At 38.3% G+C, this 23,612-nt stretch overlaps 1 protein-coding gene across 2 annotated transcripts in view; it reads left to right on the forward strand.

Moving 5' to 3' along the window:
- The first annotated feature begins 207 nt into the window (after nucleotides 1–207).
- Nucleotides 208–23,612, forward strand: part of LOC145988916 (uncharacterized) — a 195,484-nt gene continuing 172,079 nt past the window's right edge. For both annotated transcript variants that reach the window (XM_083124213.1, XM_083124214.1), the window contains exon 1: nucleotides 208–332. In XM_083124213.1, the coding sequence (XP_082980339.1) occupies nucleotides 311–332 (22 nt within the window). In that variant the 5' untranslated portion in view covers nucleotides 208–310. The remainder of the gene's footprint in view (nucleotides 333–23,612) is intronic.

Genomic DNA, 23,612 nt, shown 5'->3' on the forward strand with positions numbered 1-23,612 from the left:
ACGAAGTTCCAATGGTTAGCAGTACATCAGACCTGCGCAAAACCCACCAATACAACGGGAACTTCCCGTTCAACCAGCGTTGCCAACCGTATCATGATTGTGATAAACTCCGCACCCAATGTTTGGCATCATAATGGTAAAATTTCACAGTTTAAGTGGGACTTTTCCTTACTAGGAGGTCGGCAACACTACTCGTATTTCATGGAGTGGACACGTGGTATCAGGACGTGTATGGACACGTAGGCTATAGAGTTATCGCGTTGAAGGCTTTTTGAAAGTTCAAGATATAAGATACAAATATTCTGAGATAATGGCAGAAAATGGAAACGGAGGTACGTTTATATATTATTACGTTTACTAAAGGTGTCGATTCATTTGCTACAAATTGAATGTCCATCATGGTGCAATTGATCAGAGTAAAGTTTATCGAAAATATTTTGTTCAAGACTGCAGAGTAGTAAAAACTAGTATAAGATGGACGCAGGCTACATAATTTGGACAGGCCGCAATTTATGCAATGAATTTGAAAAGTCTCTCTCAATGTAATCAATATAATATGCTTGTGGATCTTTAAACCATTTATTTACCTATCACTAATTAGTTTCTTGGCCGTAGTGACATCCAACTGATGTCATTGCAGAAAATACATTGGTCTATGGCAGCAGTTCCCAATCTTTTTTTCTCATTGTACCCTTTAGTCGTAACTAAACGTCTAATGTACCCCCACAATAGGTATCCTCCGAAGAGTGGGTTTTGGGGATTTTTTTGGCTGCCTGATTTTTGGGGCGTTTTTGATATGTTGGAGGCTTGTATCTGCAATAGAGCAAAATGGCATTCGGGCTGTATGTGGAAGGATGGTAAAAAAATAAACATTAGAAATCTATGTTTATTATTTTGGTAATTATGCGATTTCGCCCGAACATCTCTAACTCGTTTATTTCGTTAATTTTAGCATTGATGCTTACCTATTCTGCATTGCGGAAGATTCTTTAAGGTGAAGTTATGCCTTTTTTCATAAAATAGTGTCAACTTTTCATATTACGAGTCATTATTTGATTTCCTTGTTCCGCTTGTGTAACAGACAATATGGCGTGTACTCGTCATGGATCATCGCGCGTCGTGCTTGTTTTGTCAATTTGGAGTGGGTATGCAGTGTTTCAACCTTCTTAAAGGAAAAATACATACTTTCGTGTTCATTATGTCAGCACAAACCATTGACGGATAGCCCCAAAAACCATTCACGATAGCCCCACAAACGATTGACGGATAGCCCCAAAAATTATTCACAATAGCCTCACGAACTCGTTTATTTCGTTAATTTTAGTATTGATGCTTACCTATTCTGCATTGCGGAAGATTCTTTAAGGTGAAGTTATGCCTTTTTTCATAAAATAGTGTCAACTTTTCATATTACGAGTCATTATTTGATTTCCTTGTTCCGCTTGTGTAACAGACAATATGGCGTGTACTCGTCATGGATCATCGCGCGTCGTGCTTGTTTTGTCAATTTGGAGTGGGTATGCAGTGTTTCAACCTTCTTAATCGAAAAATATCTACTTTCGTGTTCATTATGACAGCACAAACCATTGACGGATAGCCCCAAAAACCATTCACGATAGCCCCACAAACCATTGACGGATAGCCCCAAAAATTATTCATGATAGCCCCACGAACCATTGACGGATAGCCCCAAAAATCATTCATGATAGCCCCACGAACCATTGACGGATAGTCCCCAAAACTAGTCATGATAACCCCAAAAACCATTCATGATAGCCCCAGAAACCATTCACGATAGCCCCACGGATCTTTTCCGGCAAGGTTTGGTTAGGTAAGCATAGTTAAAAAAAAAAGAAAAAAAATCGTAAAAAAAAGGCACGTTTGGAAACACTGGCGAGACCGCGTGACTTTCGATGCTCACGCCATCTGCAGATACATAATGGAAACAACGGCATAATGTTGTTCTGCAGCATTCTATGGTAAAGTTTTCAGTTTCCGCGAAAGAAAATACCTCGAAGAACTTCAACACTGCTACAGAAACTAATTTCAGTAAGTAGTTTCTCCTGTAAATTTGAAGAAATCCGTTCGGGCGATATCGCATATTTACCATTATTTTATTGGTTGATCCTACGTTTACAATCTTTATGATTAGTAAAAAAATAAAAATGTGAAACACTTGTGTGTAAGAAGTACATAAAAAAACTTTAATGTATTTCAGAGTTATTGAAAAATTAAGTTTGTAAAAAACTAGTAAATATGCGATATCGCCAGAACAGATTTCTTCAAATTTACAGGAGAAACTACTTACTGAAATCAGTTTCTGTAGCATTGTCGAAGTTCTTCGAGGTATTTTCTTTTGTGGAAACTGAAAACTTCACCATAGAATGCTGCAGAGCAAGAAATAATCACTTTTTACGTAAGGAACTTGCATTTTCTGTAAACCGAGAACATTATGCTGTTGTTTCATTATGTACCTGCAGATGGCGTGAGCGTCAAAAATCGTGCGATCTCGCCAGTGTTTCCAAACGTGCCTTTTTTTTATGAGCATTTTTTTTAGCTATGCTTACCTAACCCAACCCAACCTAACCTAACCTTGCCGGAAATGGTCCATGGGGCTATGGTGAATGGTTTTTGGGGCTATCCATGAATGGTTTTTGGGGCTATCGTGAATGGTTTTTGGGGCTATCGTCTCTGTCAATGATTTGTAGGGCTATCATGAATGTTTTTTTGGGGCTATACGTCAATGGTTTGTGATGACATAATGAACACGAATGTAGGTATTTTTCGGTGAAGAAAGTTAAAAACTGCATACCCACTCAAAACCGACAAATCACAAGCATGACACGCGATGATCCATGACGAGTGCACGCCATATTGTCTGTTAACCAAGCAGAACAAGGAAGCCAAATAATGACTCGTAATATGAAAAGTTGACGCTATTTTATGGAAAAGGCATAACTTCACCTTAAAGAATCTTCCGCAATGCAGAATAGGTAAGTATCAATGATAAAATTAACGAAATAAATGAGTGAGAAGTTTTCGGGCCTTATCGCATAATTACCAAAAAACTTTCAAGCACAATTTTGGAGTTGTTATTGTAAATCCTTAGTGTCTAGTGAGAAGGAAGTGCCTGCATAGCTTGACAGTTTTTTTTTGTCTGGCTGTGCACTTGAAAATTTCAATTTAAGATTTGATGCCCAAATTTAGTGTATTTTGGTACAACAATTATGCCCAGTTGTACTCGTGAGTTTTGTGGGTTTTTGAGTTCAAGAATGAAATGGGTAGAGATTAGGAACAAGTATTTTATTTCAAAACACATGAAAGAAAGATAAGTGTGTCCATGACAAAATCAGCCTTTTTTTCTTGTTGAGTGTTAAAGCTATGAAATCTTAAACAATGAAGCAGTGGCATCTCATGGCCTCAAATTTGGCCGGGGCTTATTTTTTAAAGAATTTAAAATATAATGACAATTAACATCAATTACAAAAAATAGGTATTTTTTTCTTCTAGACTACAAAACTGGACTTACTTTTATGAAAGAATTTAAAATGTAATGACAAATTACATGAATTACAAAAAAACGAGTATTTATCTTCTTCTAAACTACAAAACTGGACTTATTTTTTTAAAGAATTTAAAATATAATGACAATTCACATGATTACAAAAGAAACAGGTATTGTTGTGAAACATACCTTTCTACGAACGTTGACTCCTGTTCTTCTGCTCAGCAAATTTTGTTATTACTTTTTCGTTGAAGCCCTCTATGTTTGAAATGTATTCTTTCTCTATTGTAAGCAAGTGCCAAGGCATTTGGTCTGTCTTGTCCCATTCCATTTCTTAAGCAGGTTTTAATACGCTTCAATGTGCTGAAACATCGTTCAGATTCAGCTGTTGCCACTGGAGTTATTAAAACTATGTTTGTCATTTTTACTGTTTCTGAAAAGGTAGCCTCTAAATAATTTTAAATAAAAAATGAATACAATCTACAGATAGAGTTTATGTTTTTCAACTCTTCACTACAATAAAGAACACGAAGTTCCCTCTTTAGTTTTCCCTCTTCTATGAAGGGATAATAAATCTGGGAAGATGCCTCTGTTTAAAGATTGTTCTCTTTCATTATGTCCTCGTAGAGCAAGTTCATGTCGCCAAAGAATTTTAAGCAATCGATAATTCTATTTAATATATGCCTATTTTTCCGGACAAATTCATTGTGTCTTGTAATTGACAGCCTATGTCCTTCATCAATTTGTGTTCGAACATCAACCCTGCCAAACTCATTCAAACATAGCGAATGAAAGCCACCACAACACTACAGTACAACACGTGAGATCGAACACGACGCCACGGAACTAGCCCCGAATCAGCATTCAAATCCATTGCACTCTCCCCTTCTCTCTCTGCTAGCATGTGACCTTCACTGTAGCGTAGGTGGATGTAGGCCACACCTTCCTTTGCGACGTGCCCCGAAGACCGATAATTGACATCAATGCCGCTAGGAGCGCTGTCGTATCCATTGCAGCAGACTATGAATTTACGTGGGTAAAAATCGCCTTTTAAAAGACTGTGTGATAGTTATGCGTTATGGTGATTGATAATTACGTCAATAATTCAATTTTTCTTTAGGGGCTAAGCCCTGGAAGCCCCAAGGGACGAGATGCCACTGCAATGAAGTCTGCTCTATCCACCTGCAACAAGAGTGTTGTCGTGTGGGTATTCTCGACAGTTCTCTTCCGAGCTGATCACATACCCCCTTCAAGTTGTTCATGCACCCCTGGGGGTACCATACCACAGTTTGAGAACCACTGTTCAATGTTACAAGTTTTCTTAACATTTGAGGACTATTGGGGAGACTTCATTAGGTATTGTGTATGGGTTTGCCAAGAATGTTATATGGTGATATACCACTTGAGGAGCTTCTTTGATGGAAAACCACTGCTGCTTCGAGTTTGAGGAGCTGTAGCCTCATCAGCCTACTTCGTTTTCTGTTATGCGGTTCTGTTTCTTCAATCATCATAGTCATTGTGATTTTCTGTGCTGTCTCTTCAGTTGCTTCTGCGCTTTCATTTTAATCATGAAACAAAACTGCCTACTTTCACGTTGACTTTCAGCTGCTGTCTTAACCATTACACCTCAGTAATATTACAGATTCATTTGCAAATGAGTGATGCTCTGTTAGAAATATGCAGATAATAAGCTAAAATTATGATACATTACAAACACAATTTGGAGCAATATGCAGATATCACTGGTAATTATGTAACACACACAACAGGCACTGTTTTTCACCGCATAATCTTTGCCACCACGTAATTGACCCACTCTGTTTTTTTTAGTCCAAAAATTGGTTTATTATAACCTTTCATCACATTGGCGCATCAGATAATGAAGCCAATGACATGGAAGTTTAAATTTTGTAAGTCCGTACTTCGCAACAGTGTAGTAAATTTTCTCAAGTGTAACATTTCAACAATAATGCACAAATCAATAACAACTAATGTGTTACCTTTTTGGAATTAACATTTGGCTTAACATATTAAAAGATGTGAATATATTAATTTGCGGAACTTGTTATTTAACTACAAGCGGGGTTTCCAGTGTATGCTGTTTCCCCGGATTCCTTGCATGCTACTGAGAGTGCTGGTGTAGGCTGTTTGTCTGCAGTACTCTGTGCCAAATGTGGTACGCCTGTTTGCTGTCGATGTTTAACTTATGTGGAAAATGCATAATTAAGTGAATCTGACTACTTGCTGAAACTTTTTAATTGTGTGACCGGTGGTTGGCTTTTTATATTTATTATTATTATTTTTTTTTTGGCATCCGTCAAGTGCTGTTGCATACATTCACTGTTGAGTCTGTCAATGTAATGTACCTTACACTCACATTCAGCATCATATACTACCGGGCTGTCTAGGGGTGACTGCAAATATCACTTGTGCATTGATTGCTATTTTGGCCACTGGTTTGTGTGTTAGTTTAATGTCGAACTGTGTCAGGATCTTAGCAACACAAGAAACCACAACCGTTGGGTCAACGTGAGTTTTTACCGTGGGAAAGATTAGCTTTACGTTGGTTGGCAAATTGATGTTGGTATTACGGGCCAACAGTGGTTGCCAACATTTGCCCAACCATGGGAAAAGTAGGTATTACGGGCCAACAGTGGTTGCCAACATTTGCCCAACCATGGAAAAGTGAGCCAAAATCAGTTTTAAAAACAACTTTCTCATGCTAAGACAACTTTCGAATATGCTCTAAATTCTAGAGTGTAAAAAAAATGACATGTAACAGTGTTTCTTTTCGAATATTTGTCACAGCACATACACTGGAAATATAATATTTTTTTAATGAAAGTAGAAGCTATATTTTCAACTTGCAGTTACTCACCAGTCCTTTGTCAGCAACCATGGGAATTGCTTATTGTTTGTCTGTTTAGCTGTAGCAGAACAAGAACATTCTTACAGGTATTCTTGTGAAAGTGGATAAACTATGTTATGTGCAGACTAAATTCCATGAAAGATGGAAAACAAAGTAAACTAGAAAGTTTTTGTGCTATCGCTTGTGCTTGTGCTACGGTGCTTTGAAAACAATGATACCATGTGACTGAGAAAGTGCTGTATTTTTTTTAGTTTCATAAATAATTTGTACTATTGTTTAAATTTGGCCTCACAATAAATTATTATATATAAATTATATCAGAATACAAACCTATCCATTCTATAGTTTTCAGTATGTTGGTCCAAAGTAAAACCATACGTTGGCCCCTAGGTAAAAACAACATGTTGGCCCAAGGTAAAAACAACATGTTGGCCCAATGTAAAAACAACATGTTGGCCCAACGTAAAAACCATGGCCAAAATTACCATAATCCAACAGTATGTTCTTACATTTCACCAACCATTTTTAGGAGGGTTGGACCAACCACTTTTGGTTACTTGGGAAGGAAGTTGGATGTGGTGTGGTGGTAAGGGAAGGTATTTTATTGTTAGTTTGGGATTGTTTAGTTGTTGGATCTGCATCTCAGCTTTGATGTACTTGATGATCAGTGTAACCATTCTTCAAGCCTATATCTGTGATTGTGTCGATATAGTCAGACAACCTTATCAATGATTGCAGAGGATTTCCGTCACAACTTTGGTACAGAGGAGAGTGATAGGACTATCTGCCAGAAGGTGATAGCACTTGGCTTTCATGGATGTGCCGTTGTTAGGAAATAACAATGCCTGATGTCATGTGGAGTGGTGCAAACAACAGCCATTGGACTGTAGAGCAGTGAAAGAAAGTCTTATGGAGTGATGAATCACAGTACATGATTTACAATCTGATGGACATGTGTAGACCTGGTGGATGGTGGTGAACAGCATTTGCCAAAGTGTGTTGTGTCGACAGTGGAATTTGAAGGTGGCTGGGTAATGGTCTGGGGCTGTTTTTTCTGGTTTGGACTTGGGATATTTGTTTTAATCCATGGATCGGTGACTGCCATGTACCAAGACATTTTAGACAACAACATGCTTTCCACACCATGCCAACAGTTTAGAATAGTTTTTTTTTTATGTATCAACAGGATAATGCTTCTGTCGACATAGCAAGGACAATTGCACCGTCATTTGTAACATTCTACTCGCTTTAGTTCAAAGGAGATTCACAAGCTACCGTAAATTTTTAAAATGGATGAGGCCGTGGATTAAGTAAGCGTTTGTCAGGAGAACGTACAAATTGCTGGGTAGGAGGGTTTTGCCACGTTTTTCGCGACACCTCAAATAACACAGGAAGTTGATTTGTGCTGGGTCAAAATCGTCACAAGAAAGTTTGCTATAAAAATAGTACTTCACAAATAATACAAATTCACAAGGAACACTTTTTTTAAATGCGCTAGGCAATAAATGTATTCTTGCAATATACTAAACTCTACCATCACCAAATATGTATTACATGCAAAAATACTAGACCCCTTTTTGAATGTTGTACTCAATTTCAAGTTTTTGGCAAATATCATAAAATATTCATAATGCATTTATTTTGATAACATATATTTTATTGTGCATATACTTGTCTAGAATTGTATCAAACGATAAACGCAAACAATTATGAATTTGCGACGCTACGCAAGTGGGCAATTCAACAAATTGCCCTGTATATATGTCCCACTCAACAATTCAAAATTTAAATATTCGTAAATTTATACGTTAACGGTTTATTTGGTTCATGGTATCTTACATATATGTATAAATATCACAGAAAGTATGAGATACCAATGTATCTAAAGAACATTTCTTTGGTTTTGATTCAACAGACTCGTTCATACCATCGCTAACACCTCAATTAAGCTGGCGTGTAACTAATTCTTCACTTTGACTACAATGTACAATCCAAAGTTACTTCTTTCGTTTTTACCAGCAAAACTACTACAATCTTGTACTACATCAATTATACTTATTGTGACAATTACGATTTTAACAAACTCGCGTAATTTTCAATTTTCGTGATCAACCGTTGAATGCCTTCAATTTACGTTTACAATGATAATATCATTTTATAAGTTGCTCGTAAAAAGGGAAAGCAAAATTGATAAGCTAGGTAAAGATTGGGAGTCGCACTACAAGACTGTCCCGATTTTTTCAAATTTACATTTTTAGCGACCAAGAACGTGGTTTTTTGCATTCCTATCAAAAGCATGAGATGCATGTCATTGATTTAGTACGTGCCGTTTCTAATCGTAAAGTACATATCCTAATATCCAGTGGTCACTCGTAACCTCCTTACGTAACACAATGCAAAAATTATCGGCAAATTACAAACCACCAAATTGTTCCGATTAATTCGTTACTGTCACGTAATCCAACACTATAAAGTACGGCCGCAAAATCAAATTACGCGTACTTGTGCTATTTCGACATTCGACGCAATTTTCAAAGGGGTCAAAATGGGTACTTGTCAAAAAACACACACGTTTCACTATAAAGTTCACTACTCATACCTGTATAGAAATGAGACGTGTGCTAGGCACGAGGCTTGCAATCTTCCATGTATCAGCAAAAATGGTCAAATGGCTTCCTTCATAAAATGAAGTCCCAAATTACGTCTTCCAATCGTAATTTATCCTGGCTTCTATCCGAAGGAGCTCTTCCCAATTCTCCTTTGCTTTCTTCACCTAGCGTCATCTAAGTGCTTTCTTCACCAAGCACAGCCTCCATGCTTTCTTCTCCAAGCATCGTCTACTTTGGGCAGGCGAGGAAACCATTCCTGTTGATGCAGGCAACCTTCACAGTTTTCGTGGGGTATTGAAGAAACATAGCACTTCACTGCGTGTACTCCTGTAATCAAAGTCTGCAGGGGCAGTACATTCCGCAATGTTCCCAGTCTCGTAGTGCACTGTTGACTCGTTGCGTGATGGAAGGGCGAGTGAGATTACGAGCTGCCGTAACCCACTGGGAAATCGTCCATCAGGTGATGCTGTTACGTCATACCTACTCTAAGTAGCCCTAGTGCTGCCATCTCGTATCATTTCAACAAACTACATGGTCCATATACACAAACTTGGGAGCAATCAGGCGACACGCGCCAGCGACAAACTTGTAATGTAATTTACGTAATAATAAACGCGGAAATACGTTACACGTTTAAAGGAAATCAAGTGGAAGTGCTTAAATGGCCTGCCCAAAGGCCTGACTTGAACCCAGTCAGACACCTTTGGATGAGCTGGAGCATCAGTTGTGTGCCAGACCCACTTGCCCAACAAACACACATCAACTATTCACCATGCTACAGGTAGAATGTTTTTTTTTCTCTTTGCACCCATCCTCCTCCCGCATGAGGCCTCTGGCTTCTTTTAACTATATGCCAGTCCAATTTATTATGGTGCCTATGAATATTTACATTTAATTTTATTTTATTACACATGAATACATCCTGACAAGGGAAGTGCTGGTAACATTCACAACAGTCTTACCCTTGCTTGTTAAGATAAATATAAATAAATATGTATATAGTTGTAAATGTAAAAATAAAAGGAACTTGCAATACAGTGCAGGTGATCGTGCAATTATATATACTGTGAATGATGCCCTGTGTGTATTCTACACTAATACCTTCTTACATACAACTAATACAACTTTAATGAAAAGCTGTTAACTTAACACCATTGTAATATAATTATTTTTTATTTACATTGCAATTGTGTCTTTCAATTTGCTATCTACTTCAAACATTTTTGCACGTACTAGAAGATGTCAATAGACCACCACCTGTAAAGGGAAAGAGTTGATTGGTTAATTTTTAGTTCAAAATTTGTATTGTCTTATTAGTAATTAACTGATTGTTTAGTTTTATCTGTATGTAGGATTACATCTTGGAGCCCTGGTATCCAGTTCTCCTTTCAGTTATCTGTTTTAATTAGTCCCAGTTATCACTTTCTTGTCCATCTGTGTCAGAGTTGCTAGTCTGGAGCTCTGGGAACAGTTGCATCTCTCATGTCCATTTTTGACTCGATCCAGATATTGTTGTCAGAGAATGAAATGCACAATCCTACTTATTAGTCCATTGCTCACCAAATCCCAGACCCATTGTATGATGTCACCTTATGTTATTGCTCACAGAGGACTTCAGTGGGATGGTGTCACTTCTTATTGTTGTGGATTTTCCTGTTGATTGATTCAACTTGTGCCAGACTTTCTGATCTCCTTGCTTCGGCATTTGTGTTTTTTCTTTTGTCTATAGATCTTCTTGGAGTGTTCCTTCTCGGCAAGCATTATTGTATACTTTGAATTTTGTTTCTGATATCACATCTGTGAGTCTGTCTGGGTGCCTCACTTGAATTCGTATCCCTTAAGCATTCGTAGTTTGTTTTCCCCTGTATATCATTCCGAATTTTTGTGATTTTTCATTATTATAGTAACATACTAGTACAAGGTGTCGCAGTTAAATGTAGCCCGGCTCCGATCAACAGTTATGTGCCAGGGATCATGAAAAGAAATAAAGGGTGTATACTTACTGATTACAGAAGATGCTGAAAATGATGGCCTGCAGAATCAATACATATCTGGGCGTGCCTCAACATGTTATGCTGCACTTTATGCAATTCTGGCACTCCAGTACCATGGATGACACAACATGTTTTCCTTCAGGTTGTTCAACGTGTGTGGGTTGATGGCGTAAACCCTGGATTTCAAATTGTCCCAGAGATAAAAGTCACACGTCGTCAAGTCAGGGGAACAGGGTTACCCTAAATCTGTGCTCACTGTTCGTTCTGCAGAGAATGCATCATGTATTCTCTGCAGAGATGCCCTCGATGTGTGACATGTAGCACTATCCTGTTGAAAGAAGCTTTACTCCCGCTCGTGAGGGGTTAGTTGTGCATAAAACTTCAAAGATGTTTAGATAAACTTCAGTATATATGGTGCTATTGAAAAATATTGGACCAACAATGTGTGAACCTGATACCGCACACCACACACCAACTTTTAGATCATGCAGTGGTTCTTCTTGAAGCACATAAGGATTTTCCGTGGACCACACCCAAGGTGGGAGATCATCCAACCAGATACGGGTTGATGTTTGGTCAGCATGACGAACCTCTTGACATTGTAGGTTTTCATGACTGGGTAGCACTACTCATTCATAGCTCCCCAATTTCCTCATGAGGGTGGGTGACCACTGGTCCCATGCACAGGCCGAAATCTCAGAAGAATAATTGTTACGCGTTACGCTTCCCGCACCATACTCAAATTTGCCCACGTCCCATAGCCATAGCCCAAAGCATGATGCCTTAGATCGCACAGCCAAATTGTGGGACGAATCTCTCCTTTCTTGTACCAATATCTTGCATCACCCAATAGGATCTGTAAATCTGTGGGCCAACTATCAATAAGGGAGCCAAGGTTAGAGAGATTGAGAGCCTGAAGTTGTTTGTTCTCAGAGGTATAATTTAATTCATCACTTTTTCTGCTTTATTGCAGATTAACACAATATGTTGGTTGTATTTCATACCTCTTGATATGATTACTTCTAGATATCTGGCATGTTCCATTTATCTTTAATTGATGGTGCTCTACTTAGAAAACCTTTCAATAGGAGATATTGACTTTTATTTGGTGCAGTATTTAACTTGGCATAATTACACCAAGATTGCACATGTTGTAACACTTCATTGCATCGTGATTCCAGTACTTGTCTACTGCTAGCCTCTACTACCTAGATTTGATCATCTGCATATGCACTTGTCTCTGTCAATTCAGGTCAATTAATGTTTCTAGACAAGACTCCAGAATTCTGGTCTCAGCACCGAACTGTGTGGACATCCCTTACTAATTTTCTTCCTTATTTCCTTACCTGGGCATGGCAGTTTAACCTATCTATCTACACAGTAATCTCTAACTGACATATAAATTCATAGGACAGCCCATATCTCTTATAGTTTTGAGCAGGTATGGCCACCAGAGGTCAAAGGCACCAGCTATGTCTACAAGGATGCCAACAACATACTTGACCCCGGAGCCTCTGACAACCTTCGACAGTCTATTCATCGCATCCTCCGTTACCTCCCTTTCATGATCTCATGAATCCATATTATTCATCGCTAATTCCATTCATCACTCTTTATGTCTTTTAGCCTTTTCAGCAGTAATTTTTTCTTGTAGTTTCCCAAGTATCTTTAATAAACAAATTGTTCTGAATGACTTTGGTAAGGCAGGATCTCCATCTTTGTCTTTTTGAATTAGGATTATGTTGCCCTCTTTCCAGCACCTGGGGACTCCTCTGTCTTGTATAAGGCATTCATTAAGTATATTAGTTAAATATTGCACCAGCCCATTACCAATTGTTTGAATAACTTCTACTCCATTTTCATCTGGCCCTGGTGCTTTTTTTCCATCGCAGTTCATTTATGGCTCCAATTCAGAGGCAAGGCATCCGGTCATTGGAAGATGCAGCATCGGAAGATGACTAAGCAAAATAAAAAAAATATATATTGCATTTTAAATATTTTAGAGAAGAAGTAAAAGAAATAAGTCAAAATCTTTTCATATTTGTGAGAAATTAGTCAAGTGACACCATGAAACAGCTAGAAATACTCAAGAGATTCGCTAAGTTTTAGTGCATCGAAATGAGAGCCTGGTTCTACCTCCCATGCCCAACTGCCCATCTACGGTTCCTGTTGAGTGCAATGGTGTCAGGCGGCCCAGCTCTTTGAAGAATTCTGTGAATCTAAGATCAGTCGACCAGATTCTTTAGAGACTTTTTTTTTACATCCCACATGTTTACAACCATGGCAGGGATTCTGTGACATCATCAAGATGAAACTTCTCAAGAGTGTCTGCTATTTACAGCACTTAAAGCATGCAGCCCTTTTGTTTTTAAGAGGAAAGGCATATTGAGGAGCATGGAAACATGACTTACATAGAATACATGAATGTAATCATGCATAGAAAAAATTATAAGAAGCAAAAGCATAAATTTAGCCATGGTTAGTGCTGGAAAGAACTAGAAAAAAAAAAGCAGCTCTGGATCCATTGTATTTCCTTCATAGTATTTCTCCTTTATATTTTTTGGATCCCGCGGTTCAAATCAGACAGAACCTTTTTCCTAGCACATCCTACCTTCACACTAGGAATGGCCAAAAATAGAATTCTGGAAAATTTAAAATCTCTTATTTGGAGATTTTACTTCCCGAATTTCTGAGTAGTAATCCGATTTTTGGAATGAGAGGTTTAACAATTTTTTCCATTTTCAGGTAGAATTTAACAAAGGTTCGTCTTCCTCATTTTATGATCATATAGTCCGTACAAAAAAAAAATCTGGATTTGGCCATCCTTACTTCACACGCCATGTGCAACCACTGTCACTATCATTATCAATGTAGGAATGGCAACTTTCTCCAGTCTTTTCTTGGTGTAATTCCTAGTAATTTGAATTTTAAATCACATTCGTAATATTATTATAGTAAAAAATATTAGCAACCTGAAATCTTGTATTTTTGATAGGATTTGCTCTTCCAATTTTTCGGAACTTCTCATCGGACGAAAATATAATGATAAAAAACTCAGAACACTTCCTTTTCTTGAGATATTGTGGACATGTGTTTACAGCACCATGATATATTATCATTTATTTATTTATTTATTTAATTATTAGTTAGCTTCCTACAGAGAGAATCTCCAATTACAGGAAAGGTTACATAATTCAAATAATAAACATATAAGAGTGTAGATTACATATAAACACACACATACACACACACACACATTTATACCCACAAGATAATAAGTGAAGTACTACAGGCAAGAAACATATATACATCCAACCATATACATAAATATTCATTGTTCAGAACATAGTCTTTACATAGTATTGAACGGCAAAAAAAAAAAAAAATAATAACAATAATAAAAATAGCATAGAAGGTAAAATAATTTCAGAACAATGGAAAAATTCACAGTAGAATGGATTCACATATGTATATCTAGTCTTTTTCAAAAATTGGTTTTACTGTTTTTAGATAAAAGGAAAGTGGCAGACTAAAATCCAGATTTTCATGCTTTGTAGAAATATTATTATATGCAGAACAAAGTCTGAATATAGGTGATGATTTGTATTTTTCTGTTTTCGGGATATCACAGAGGAAAAGGTGTTGCATCCGAAGATTAGATTTTCTAGTATTAAATTTAAACTGATGAAGATCACTCGGATGCCCTCACCCTCCACTGCCCTCACCCTCCACCACCCTCACCCTCTGAGATCGCAATCGCCCTCACCCTACACCGCCCTCACCCTCCAAGATTGTAGTCACCTTTGTCCACCACCTTCACCCTCACCCTCCAAGATCACAGTCACCCTCACCCTCCACCACCCTCACCCTCTGAGGTCACAGTCGCCCTCACCCTCCGACATCACAGTCACCCTCACCCTCCACCACCCTCACCCTCTGAGGTCACAGTCTCCCTTGCCCTCACCCTCCGACATCAGTCACCCTTGCCCTCCACCACCCTCACCCGCCAAGATCACAATCGCCTCACCCTTCACTGCCCTCACCCTCTGACATCACAGTCGCCCTCGCCCTCTGCTGCCGCCTTCACCCTCCGCCATCGCAGTCTCCCTCGCCTTCCACTGCCCTCACCTTCCACCGCCCTCGCCTTCCACCGTCCTTACCCTCTGAGATTACAGTTGCCCTCACACTACACCGCTCTCACCCTCCGAGATCACAGTTGCTCTCGCCCTCCACTGCCTCACCCTCCGAGATCACAGTCGCCCCACCCTCCAACATCGCAGTCACCCTTACCCTCCACCAACCTCACCCTCCATCAACCCTCACGTCATTACTAGTGGGTGGATTTTTGCATATTTGCATTTGTACCTTGAGGAAAATTCGTATGCTTTCAACGTTTTCATTCATTTATATATATATATCTTGATTTGGGATACTCTGGCAACGTTTTAGAGTTCTATTACAGGCGTTAGTGTTTATTTGAGCTTAATGTGCTTATTATTTCATATACGTGTTTACAGTAATTTTCATGCAATCGTTCATTTCAACTTTGTCTCTTTGTGTGTGTGTGTATGTATGTGTGTGTCTAATCTGTGCTATATGGCTTGTGGGCTCTAGTTGGATGGGTCAAGGACATCCAGTTATTGGAAACTACTGTTTATGTTAAGATCAAGAAAAACCCCTCCCACATCACATCAACCAAGGACATCTAAAGGAATGAGTCACATTTCTAGGTGCCAGAAACAGTAGGAGGGATGCATTATTTGTTCATTATTTGATGATACGTTATCTTTTTAAATCTGTGCATGTGTCCGTGCCTGAGTGATACCTGTTTGGGGGGAGGTTACAAGGGAAATTTCTCCTTCAGCTTGCCAATGTTCATTCTCTGGGGGATGACCCCCCCCCACACACACACATACATAAATATACAAGCCAAGGTGGGGGCTGTCGCCACCCGTTTGAAAACCTGAAAAAATTGAATAAATATTTACACTTTATGGAAATGTGAATATTAGTTCATTAAATAAGTAGATATGCAGCAGACTCGGAACACAACGGAACTCTGTTCCGGCAAATCAGTTTGGTGGCGGAATTCAATTCCTTCTATGATATTGCCGTAGACACGTGTTGGGTTGAACAGAAATGTTTAGGAGGGATCAGACTATTGATCAAATTTCAATAATATAAATAATAAAAACAATAATATATATTTAATATACAATGTTAATCAAAATACCATAAAACATATAATTTTAATTCCATTATTATTATTATCATCATAATTTTCATTATTATTATTAATAATATTGCTGTTATTACCTAGTCTTACCATAAATACTGTCACAAAGTTTTAAGTAAATTGACACAAAATGCTGAGAGATATTTTAATATCCTAATAACATTACTGAAATGGATACATGACAAATCAAAATCACAAATCAATATTCAAAATGGCCTCCCTTAGCACGCACACATTCCGTAAGTCTTTGTGGCCACGCATCAATTGAATTACACAACACATCGACTGGAAAATCATCAACTGCCTTCAGAAGAGACCGACCGCTTTAAACTTTCAATATTGGGATGTCTCTTCTTGCAAGCCATCTCCTGAAGCTTGGACCACAATTTGCAGTCCAAAGGGTATAGGTCCGGATTTGCAGAAGGCCAATCTGAAGTGAAAATGAAGTCTGTAACATTTGCTATGAGGGCACGCTCCATTTCTGTGAAAAAGGGGTAAAAACATCAGCCAAAGTGTACCAGCAGACAGTGCTTGAGAGACTAGTCAAGAATCTCAACAACACTCTCTTCCATAGTCAGAACTGTAGCTTCCAGCAGGATTCAGCCCCAGCATATGAGGCCCGAACAACACAGCAGTGGCTGAAGGCAAACAAAGATATCCAGATATCAAATTTCCTCATACTGAGAATGGAATCTGCTTCAGAAAGTTGCCTAGGGGGTAACAAACAGGTCCACTCGGTTGATAGCTGCAGAACAACGAGTCCTTTTATTTGATCTGTGATTGTGATAGAGAATGCAAATACTTTGTTGCTGATTTTCTGCAGTGGTAAATGGCTACTGCACGCAAACCAAAATCCACGAATGAACATAGCAACACCTACAGGCATGTCAACATGGATCTTAAATAGTTCTTCATTACTTCGATTTCCTTTTTGAAGTTATATTATTCTGCTACGTGCGGTGTATGCTTGCTTATAGACTGAAGGGGCCTTTGTCACTTGTCGCTTTGATAGCGAATAGACAGGCAACAAGCAACACGGAAGTTTCAATCTGAAAAGTCAAGTGACACTTCAGTAAATCTGCATGCACTCACCACGAGACAAACTGGGACAAGACTGTATTCAGTCCGAGCATCACACGTCAGTTCGAAAGGTTTCATGTATTATTAAGGGTTCGTTTCCAGTGACATGTATTGTTTGTCATCTGTGAAGGAACAAACGATAAGAAAGCATTCATTGCGTATTCCAATAGACCGAGCGACACGTAAGCGATAAGCGACACCTGTAGCTTGTCGTGTCGCCTCAGTTCGAAAGACTGTGATTCCTTTCCAAGAGATACGTGTTACATGTCGCTTCGGTCTGAAAGTTAATAAATGAGTGCTTTTTTTCATTACTGCTATTGAATTCTTATAAGAACTTCAATGCAATGTGAAAATGGATTGTTTTCTTTAAATTCTAAGGTTCCCGCTGGGAAGCAACAAAAAATATATATTTTAAATGTGTGTAGTGTGAACACAGAAACCTATCCAAAACTGCAATACTTCGTACAAGACACAAAAGAAAGGATTTCCTAAAAGCTTCATGAAATGTTTCTCGGGCGTTAGAAACAGTAACTTTTAAATTTGATTGATTTGGTGTTTTAGGCTAATCAGGACAGGACCTACAGTTTAAGGTGGGATCCGAACCACTTGTGCCTCCACAGGGTATCGAACCCGGGACCCCTTGATTACAAAGCAACGGCGCTACCACTGTGCCATCAGGAAGGCCCTAGGAACTTTTAAAAGAATAAGCAAATAATACATATATATATATTTTTAAAGAAGCAATGTCCTCAATTTTCTTTATACAGTTTACAATATTTTCTTGAACTGTCCATTCCCTATCACAATTCTTTTTCACAAAAACTGAATCTGTATTGTATGAATTTGTATTTGTAGTTTTAACACAACATACAATTAATAACCTTGAATAAATTAAAAAATGGAAATAACGGTGGGTTACTTCCCATTATTAAAGAATATTAAAAAAAAGTTTAGATATTCATTCATTACTCTTTGTACGTTATCCTTTTCAGACGTAATAAATGCTGGTCTGGGTTTACAAGGAAACTACGTTTTTCCAAGTAAATAAATATTTGCAAATGTTGAATGTTTTTTGTTTGTAATTCTTCTAGAGTTTCTAGACGGAACGAGACTTTTCACGAGCCGTCTTTTATTGTCTCATCTGAAGTTACAATGAGACAAGACAGGCATTCAGTTTCTCCTCGAATTTCAAAAAGCCTGTCCCGTATCGTGAGCAACACTATATATAGATCATGTATATATTTTATTTATCGCAATTGCAAAGTTAATCTGTTAGTGACAGCCATGGCCTTATGCAGTGCAGTTTTATAAATTCAGGATAAAATTATCCTTTTCCGAGAATTAGTTGTGTCGAAATGTACAAAAATGTTGTTAAGAAAATTTGTTTGTCTCGTCCTCTATATGTTGTGAAGGTTTGTGCATTTGCTGTGTATGTTTCTTATGCTGCACATTTACAGACTTGAGACGAGACCGAAATTTGCCCCTTGAGATCGAGACTGGTGCTTACAACTAGATCCGAGACCGAGACTATGCAAAGTCTTGTCACATCTCGATACCAGCTTATAAGATTCCTAATTCCATTTAAAAATTTACAATGAGTTTGTAGTATATTGAAGAAAATTATTATGACATGTTATTTATTGTTGTTATGGGGAATTCGGAAAGTTTTTTTCGTATTTGAAACTCAATCCCTCCTCCATGAGAAATAATTGATAATTTGTCCCCTCCCTATAGGAATACTTTCTGCCTCTAATGAATAATATAAATATATGAAGACTTATATTCTGTACAATTAAGACTTATTAAAACTTTCGAACCAGCCAGAAGCATAAATAAAATGCATGTAAATCTTCACATATTAGTTTATTCCAATTAATGATTTTTAAAACAAGTAATTCAGTTACTTTTAACTGTAACTGTACTTTTAAAAAAGTAACTTTCCGAACACTGATATCAAGTTATCATATCTCACTGCGATATCCATTTAATAACAAACACAAACGACTGTGACAAATAAAATTATATATGTGAAATATATATATTAAGGTTGACCTTCATTTTCCAAGGAAAGTGTTATGCCTTCCTGTGCCCCACCTTTTGGGAATTATTTAAAATTTTATTCTCTAAAAATTGCTTCAATGATATTTTTAAGCTAGAATCTTAGATTTTAAGTTAACTTGAAAATTATATACCCCGGTAGCCATTTTAAAAAAAATAATCAGAAATAAGTTGTCAAATTTTCAGAAGGAATGGAAAAGTTATTAATTTTATTTCTGGGTAAGTTAGATCATGTAAGTTCATTATAAAAATACTTGTGTTGGTGTTGCACCTTTTCCTTTCAATGATAATGGAAATTTTAGTAAACCATGTTTTCGGTCCAAAGAAAAATAGAAAATACTATTTTATTAATTCATTAGTGTACTAAAATATAAATGTGAACTGTTGAAATATATTTTTTTGGAATCCTTATTGTTTGGTTGACATTGTTGTAAAGTTTAAAAAAGATTGAATAATTTTTAAGAGGGATTGGATTATTTCTCCAAGACAGAGCAGTTCATACTTGGAGGCTATGTGAATGGAAGAAAGGATGAATCACTGAAAGTTCGAGGGGCAAGTAAGAGACAAGAAAAAAAGTCGTTTCTCACCACCATGAAAGGATTAAATGTGTTAAATGTCATCAAACTTTGAGATCATGGGTAGCATGGTCTGGCTGAATTGACATGAAATGACTCATAAAGTTTTCAAATTTTCTCAGAACGGACACAGATTTCTAAACACTAAAGCACATTTAAAACACGGATTTTAAAAGATGAAACAAATTTGAAGAAGAAAAATAATAAAACGAAGGCATGTGTTTTTTCAACATTGAATATTTTTGTTTTAAAATCATGGCTAGACGTTATTTGGTACCTGTGTGTGGTTTTAATTTACATATGGATTCAAATATCTCCGAATATTACTACCCACACATTAAGGGCATTAAACGTATTGGATTGTTCTTTATGTGTCTAAGTAAAGATCTTCTAGTCAAGTGAAAATATCTGCCGCAAAATAAAGTACCAGAAGTCTTCCATTCCCACGGACGCTTTCGTACGAATCATCCAGCGCATTTTTCATCGTTCCATAGGCACGCACACCAGGGGTGTGCCGTGACCTTTCGTGATGGGCAAGCAATGGGTTAATTTTTCGTTTCGGTTAATTATAACAATTTCAAATATAATATAGGCCTACACACATCCCTACTTACAATAATGTGCATAATGGTGAAGTATCGGGCTTGAGTGTGTGTAGTGCATACATACCGTAAAATCAAATCTTCGCTGCATGGTTTATAAATAAGAAAAACAGCCTCTTGCTATATACTTGTAAATTTCAACCATGAAGAAAATAATGATTTACTTTATATTTGAGGGAAACTGTAAATTAAATTACGTTAAATAAACATAAATAATAAACATCCTACTAGCATAAGGTTTCGATCTTAAATAAATGGACGGGTTTCGGTTTCTTACTTATTTCTTATAAATAGCATACGACTGGTGATCACTGGCTAAGTTCATAATGTAATTTGTTGATTACTATAGAGTTTCAAACATGAAATTGTACTGCGTTAGGTGGTGCTACAGATGCACAGAAAAGTCTGGAAGTTAGCGACACTTGTGGCCAGTGTCGATGAATTCTTTCCAACACCCTTGCCAAAGACAGATGCGGTCTTGGTGTTGCTTGCCCTCGGCCTTTTTTCTTTGTAAACAGTGTCCATGCAAGAACTGCATAAGTCACTCGAAAAGTGAGGAGAAAGGCAAGCAGACCTCTTCTTCTAACGCAGTCAGTAGTGCCGCATCTCCCAGCATCGTCAAGAGTGTAGCTGGTTTATGTTTCAAGCCAAAAGAACAGGAAATAGGGGAAATTAAAATTCTGCATTGTAAATATCTTATAGTAAATAAATTCCATTCTAATGTGTATAAAGGCATTGAAAAGCACAAACTTAAGATATCAAAAGTGTTTTAATAAACAACGCAAGTGGCGCTTGCCCCACCTTTCCTTACTGCATGCTTCCGACGCACACTATCTACCCACAGGGTGGAATGTGCTGGTAATTCTTGGAATTAGGCTTCAATTTCATTAATGCCTTAATGCCTCAGAAATAGACATTTGACACTCATAGAAATTTGTACAAGATCATCACGAATAAATCGTAATATCTCTTTTTGTAAGTTACAATGGGAACAAAATATTATCGAAAAATGGATATATTATATTGGGTGAAGGAAATTTATAATTATTCATGAAAACAAAACTAAATTAAATTTAATCCTATCTCCTTGTGTCTCGATCTAGCCCCGCCATAACCCTCAGGCTCCATCGCCCTCCACCACCCTCCATTTGCCCTCACCCTCCACTCTCCACATGCCCTCACCCTCCATCACTCTCCACATACCCTCACCCTCCACCACCCTCACCCTCCGAGATTGCTCTCGCCCTTGCCCTCCACCACCCTCACCCTCCGACATCGAAGTCGCCCTCGCCCTCCACCATCCTCACCCTCCGAGATCACAGTCACCCTCGCCATCCACCACCCTCACCCTCTGAGATTACTCTCACCCTCACCCTCCACCACCCTCACCCTCAGAGATCACAGTCGCCCTTGCCCTTCACTGCCCTCACCCTCCACCGCCCTCCAGTGGTGGCTGGCCAAGTGCAACAAGTGCAGATGTTTTCACCTAATTTTCAAATTAATATTGACATTTTTCATTTGCTTGTTAAATTAAACTATTTCCCAGCAGAACGCACATGACAATACTCAAATAACACGCCGCTCGGCGCTATGCACGTGAAGAGTTCGTCGTTGCATAAACAAACCAAGAGCAGACGCCGCCAGGTTGCGGAAGACTTTAGCCGGTTGTCATGGCAACGGTGACGTCACCTAGCCTTGGAATTGAAGGGGTGTCGCCATCTAGGTGCAGCAGTTCTCTCGTCGACAGAAAACATTGCATCCAGTGGCTGTGGCAAAATCGTTGCGTTCTCGCGAGATCTTGTTCCGCGTGTGTGTTTCGCGTTTCCTATCGTGTGTTGTGTTCATGTGTTGAGCTGTGGTTTGTACAATGAACCCAGTAAATGACTTGGTGTGTAATTTGTTGCAGACACCATTTTCCAGATGGACGGATGAAGAGAAAAAAGACGTTTTAAATTGGGGGGGGGGCACTGACACTTACTATTTGTTTTTCATTGCCTATAAATGTACTTCTTCACCTGTTATTTGAGGCACGAGCCGCTACTGCCGCCCTCACCATCAAGTTTTCTGGAGGGTGAGGTCTGCCTTAATGAGGGTCGCCCTCCGGAGGGTGAACACCTCTGGTCTCACCTGCACATAGCAGTGAGGCCACTCATTAAACGCTATGTATACAATCCTCCCTTAGGCTTTACCAGATCACAGAAGACCCTGTCAAGGTAATTCTATGGAATGCCTGATTTACTAGATTCATTAGATCATCAGCATCTGTTCAGTGAACAATGTTTATAACTAGTGGTTTTTATCTTATTTCTCTTTTTGTGTATATTCATCAAGTATAAAGTGATTATGTGTGAGTTAGACACGTGTGCATGTGTGGGAGTAAAAATCTGCTGAACCTCCCACAGACGTTAAGAATGAAAACATACTCCCACATATGAAATTCGGGAATATCCTGAGTGCTGGGCCATGCTCTCTGCTTGTGCGTTGGCGAAGAGTCTGTCGTAAGAAAGTCTTTGTGAGAGTAACCGTGAAAGTCCATTCTACAGCTGAATTTACAACACTTCGTGTTTGTAGTAGTCCATCATGTTTTTATTGTAATGTAGATATTCAATATATGCATATATCGCCTTTGTGCATCTGTTACTTAACCAGACACTGTGCGGGAACCGCCGAATTTCAGAAAATTCAGGCCATTGTGAAGTTCAGCCAGTTAGCCAATGTAGTGAGGGGCTCTCTGGAGAATGACACTCATCAACATCCATGTGGAGATTCACTGATTTTAACGCCTAACTACCATGCCAGAAATAAGCCACAATTAGTGACCATACAGTGTTGGGGTTTTAAGACCGCAACTTTTTTTTTCTAAGAAATACTTCTTCTTCTTCCTCTTTCCCCTTTTGCATCATAGCATCAGGGTTGCTTCTATCCACTCCTTCCATCTCTTCAGTTCCTTTGCCATCCTCTTAATTTCTCTTATTCCTTCTCCTTTCTTTTGTCCTATTTCTTCTATTCCTTTTTCGAATGTCTTCTGGGGTCTATCTCTTGCTTTCCTTCCCTCTGTTCTAGCTTCCATAAATTTTTTAGCAT

The sequence above is a fragment of the Lepisma saccharinum genome, chromosome 6, assembly GCF_977018435.1.
Source record: "Lepisma saccharinum chromosome 6, izLepSacc3.1, whole genome shotgun sequence".
Classification (NCBI taxonomy): Eukaryota; Metazoa; Arthropoda; class Insecta; order Zygentoma; family Lepismatidae; genus Lepisma; species Lepisma saccharinum.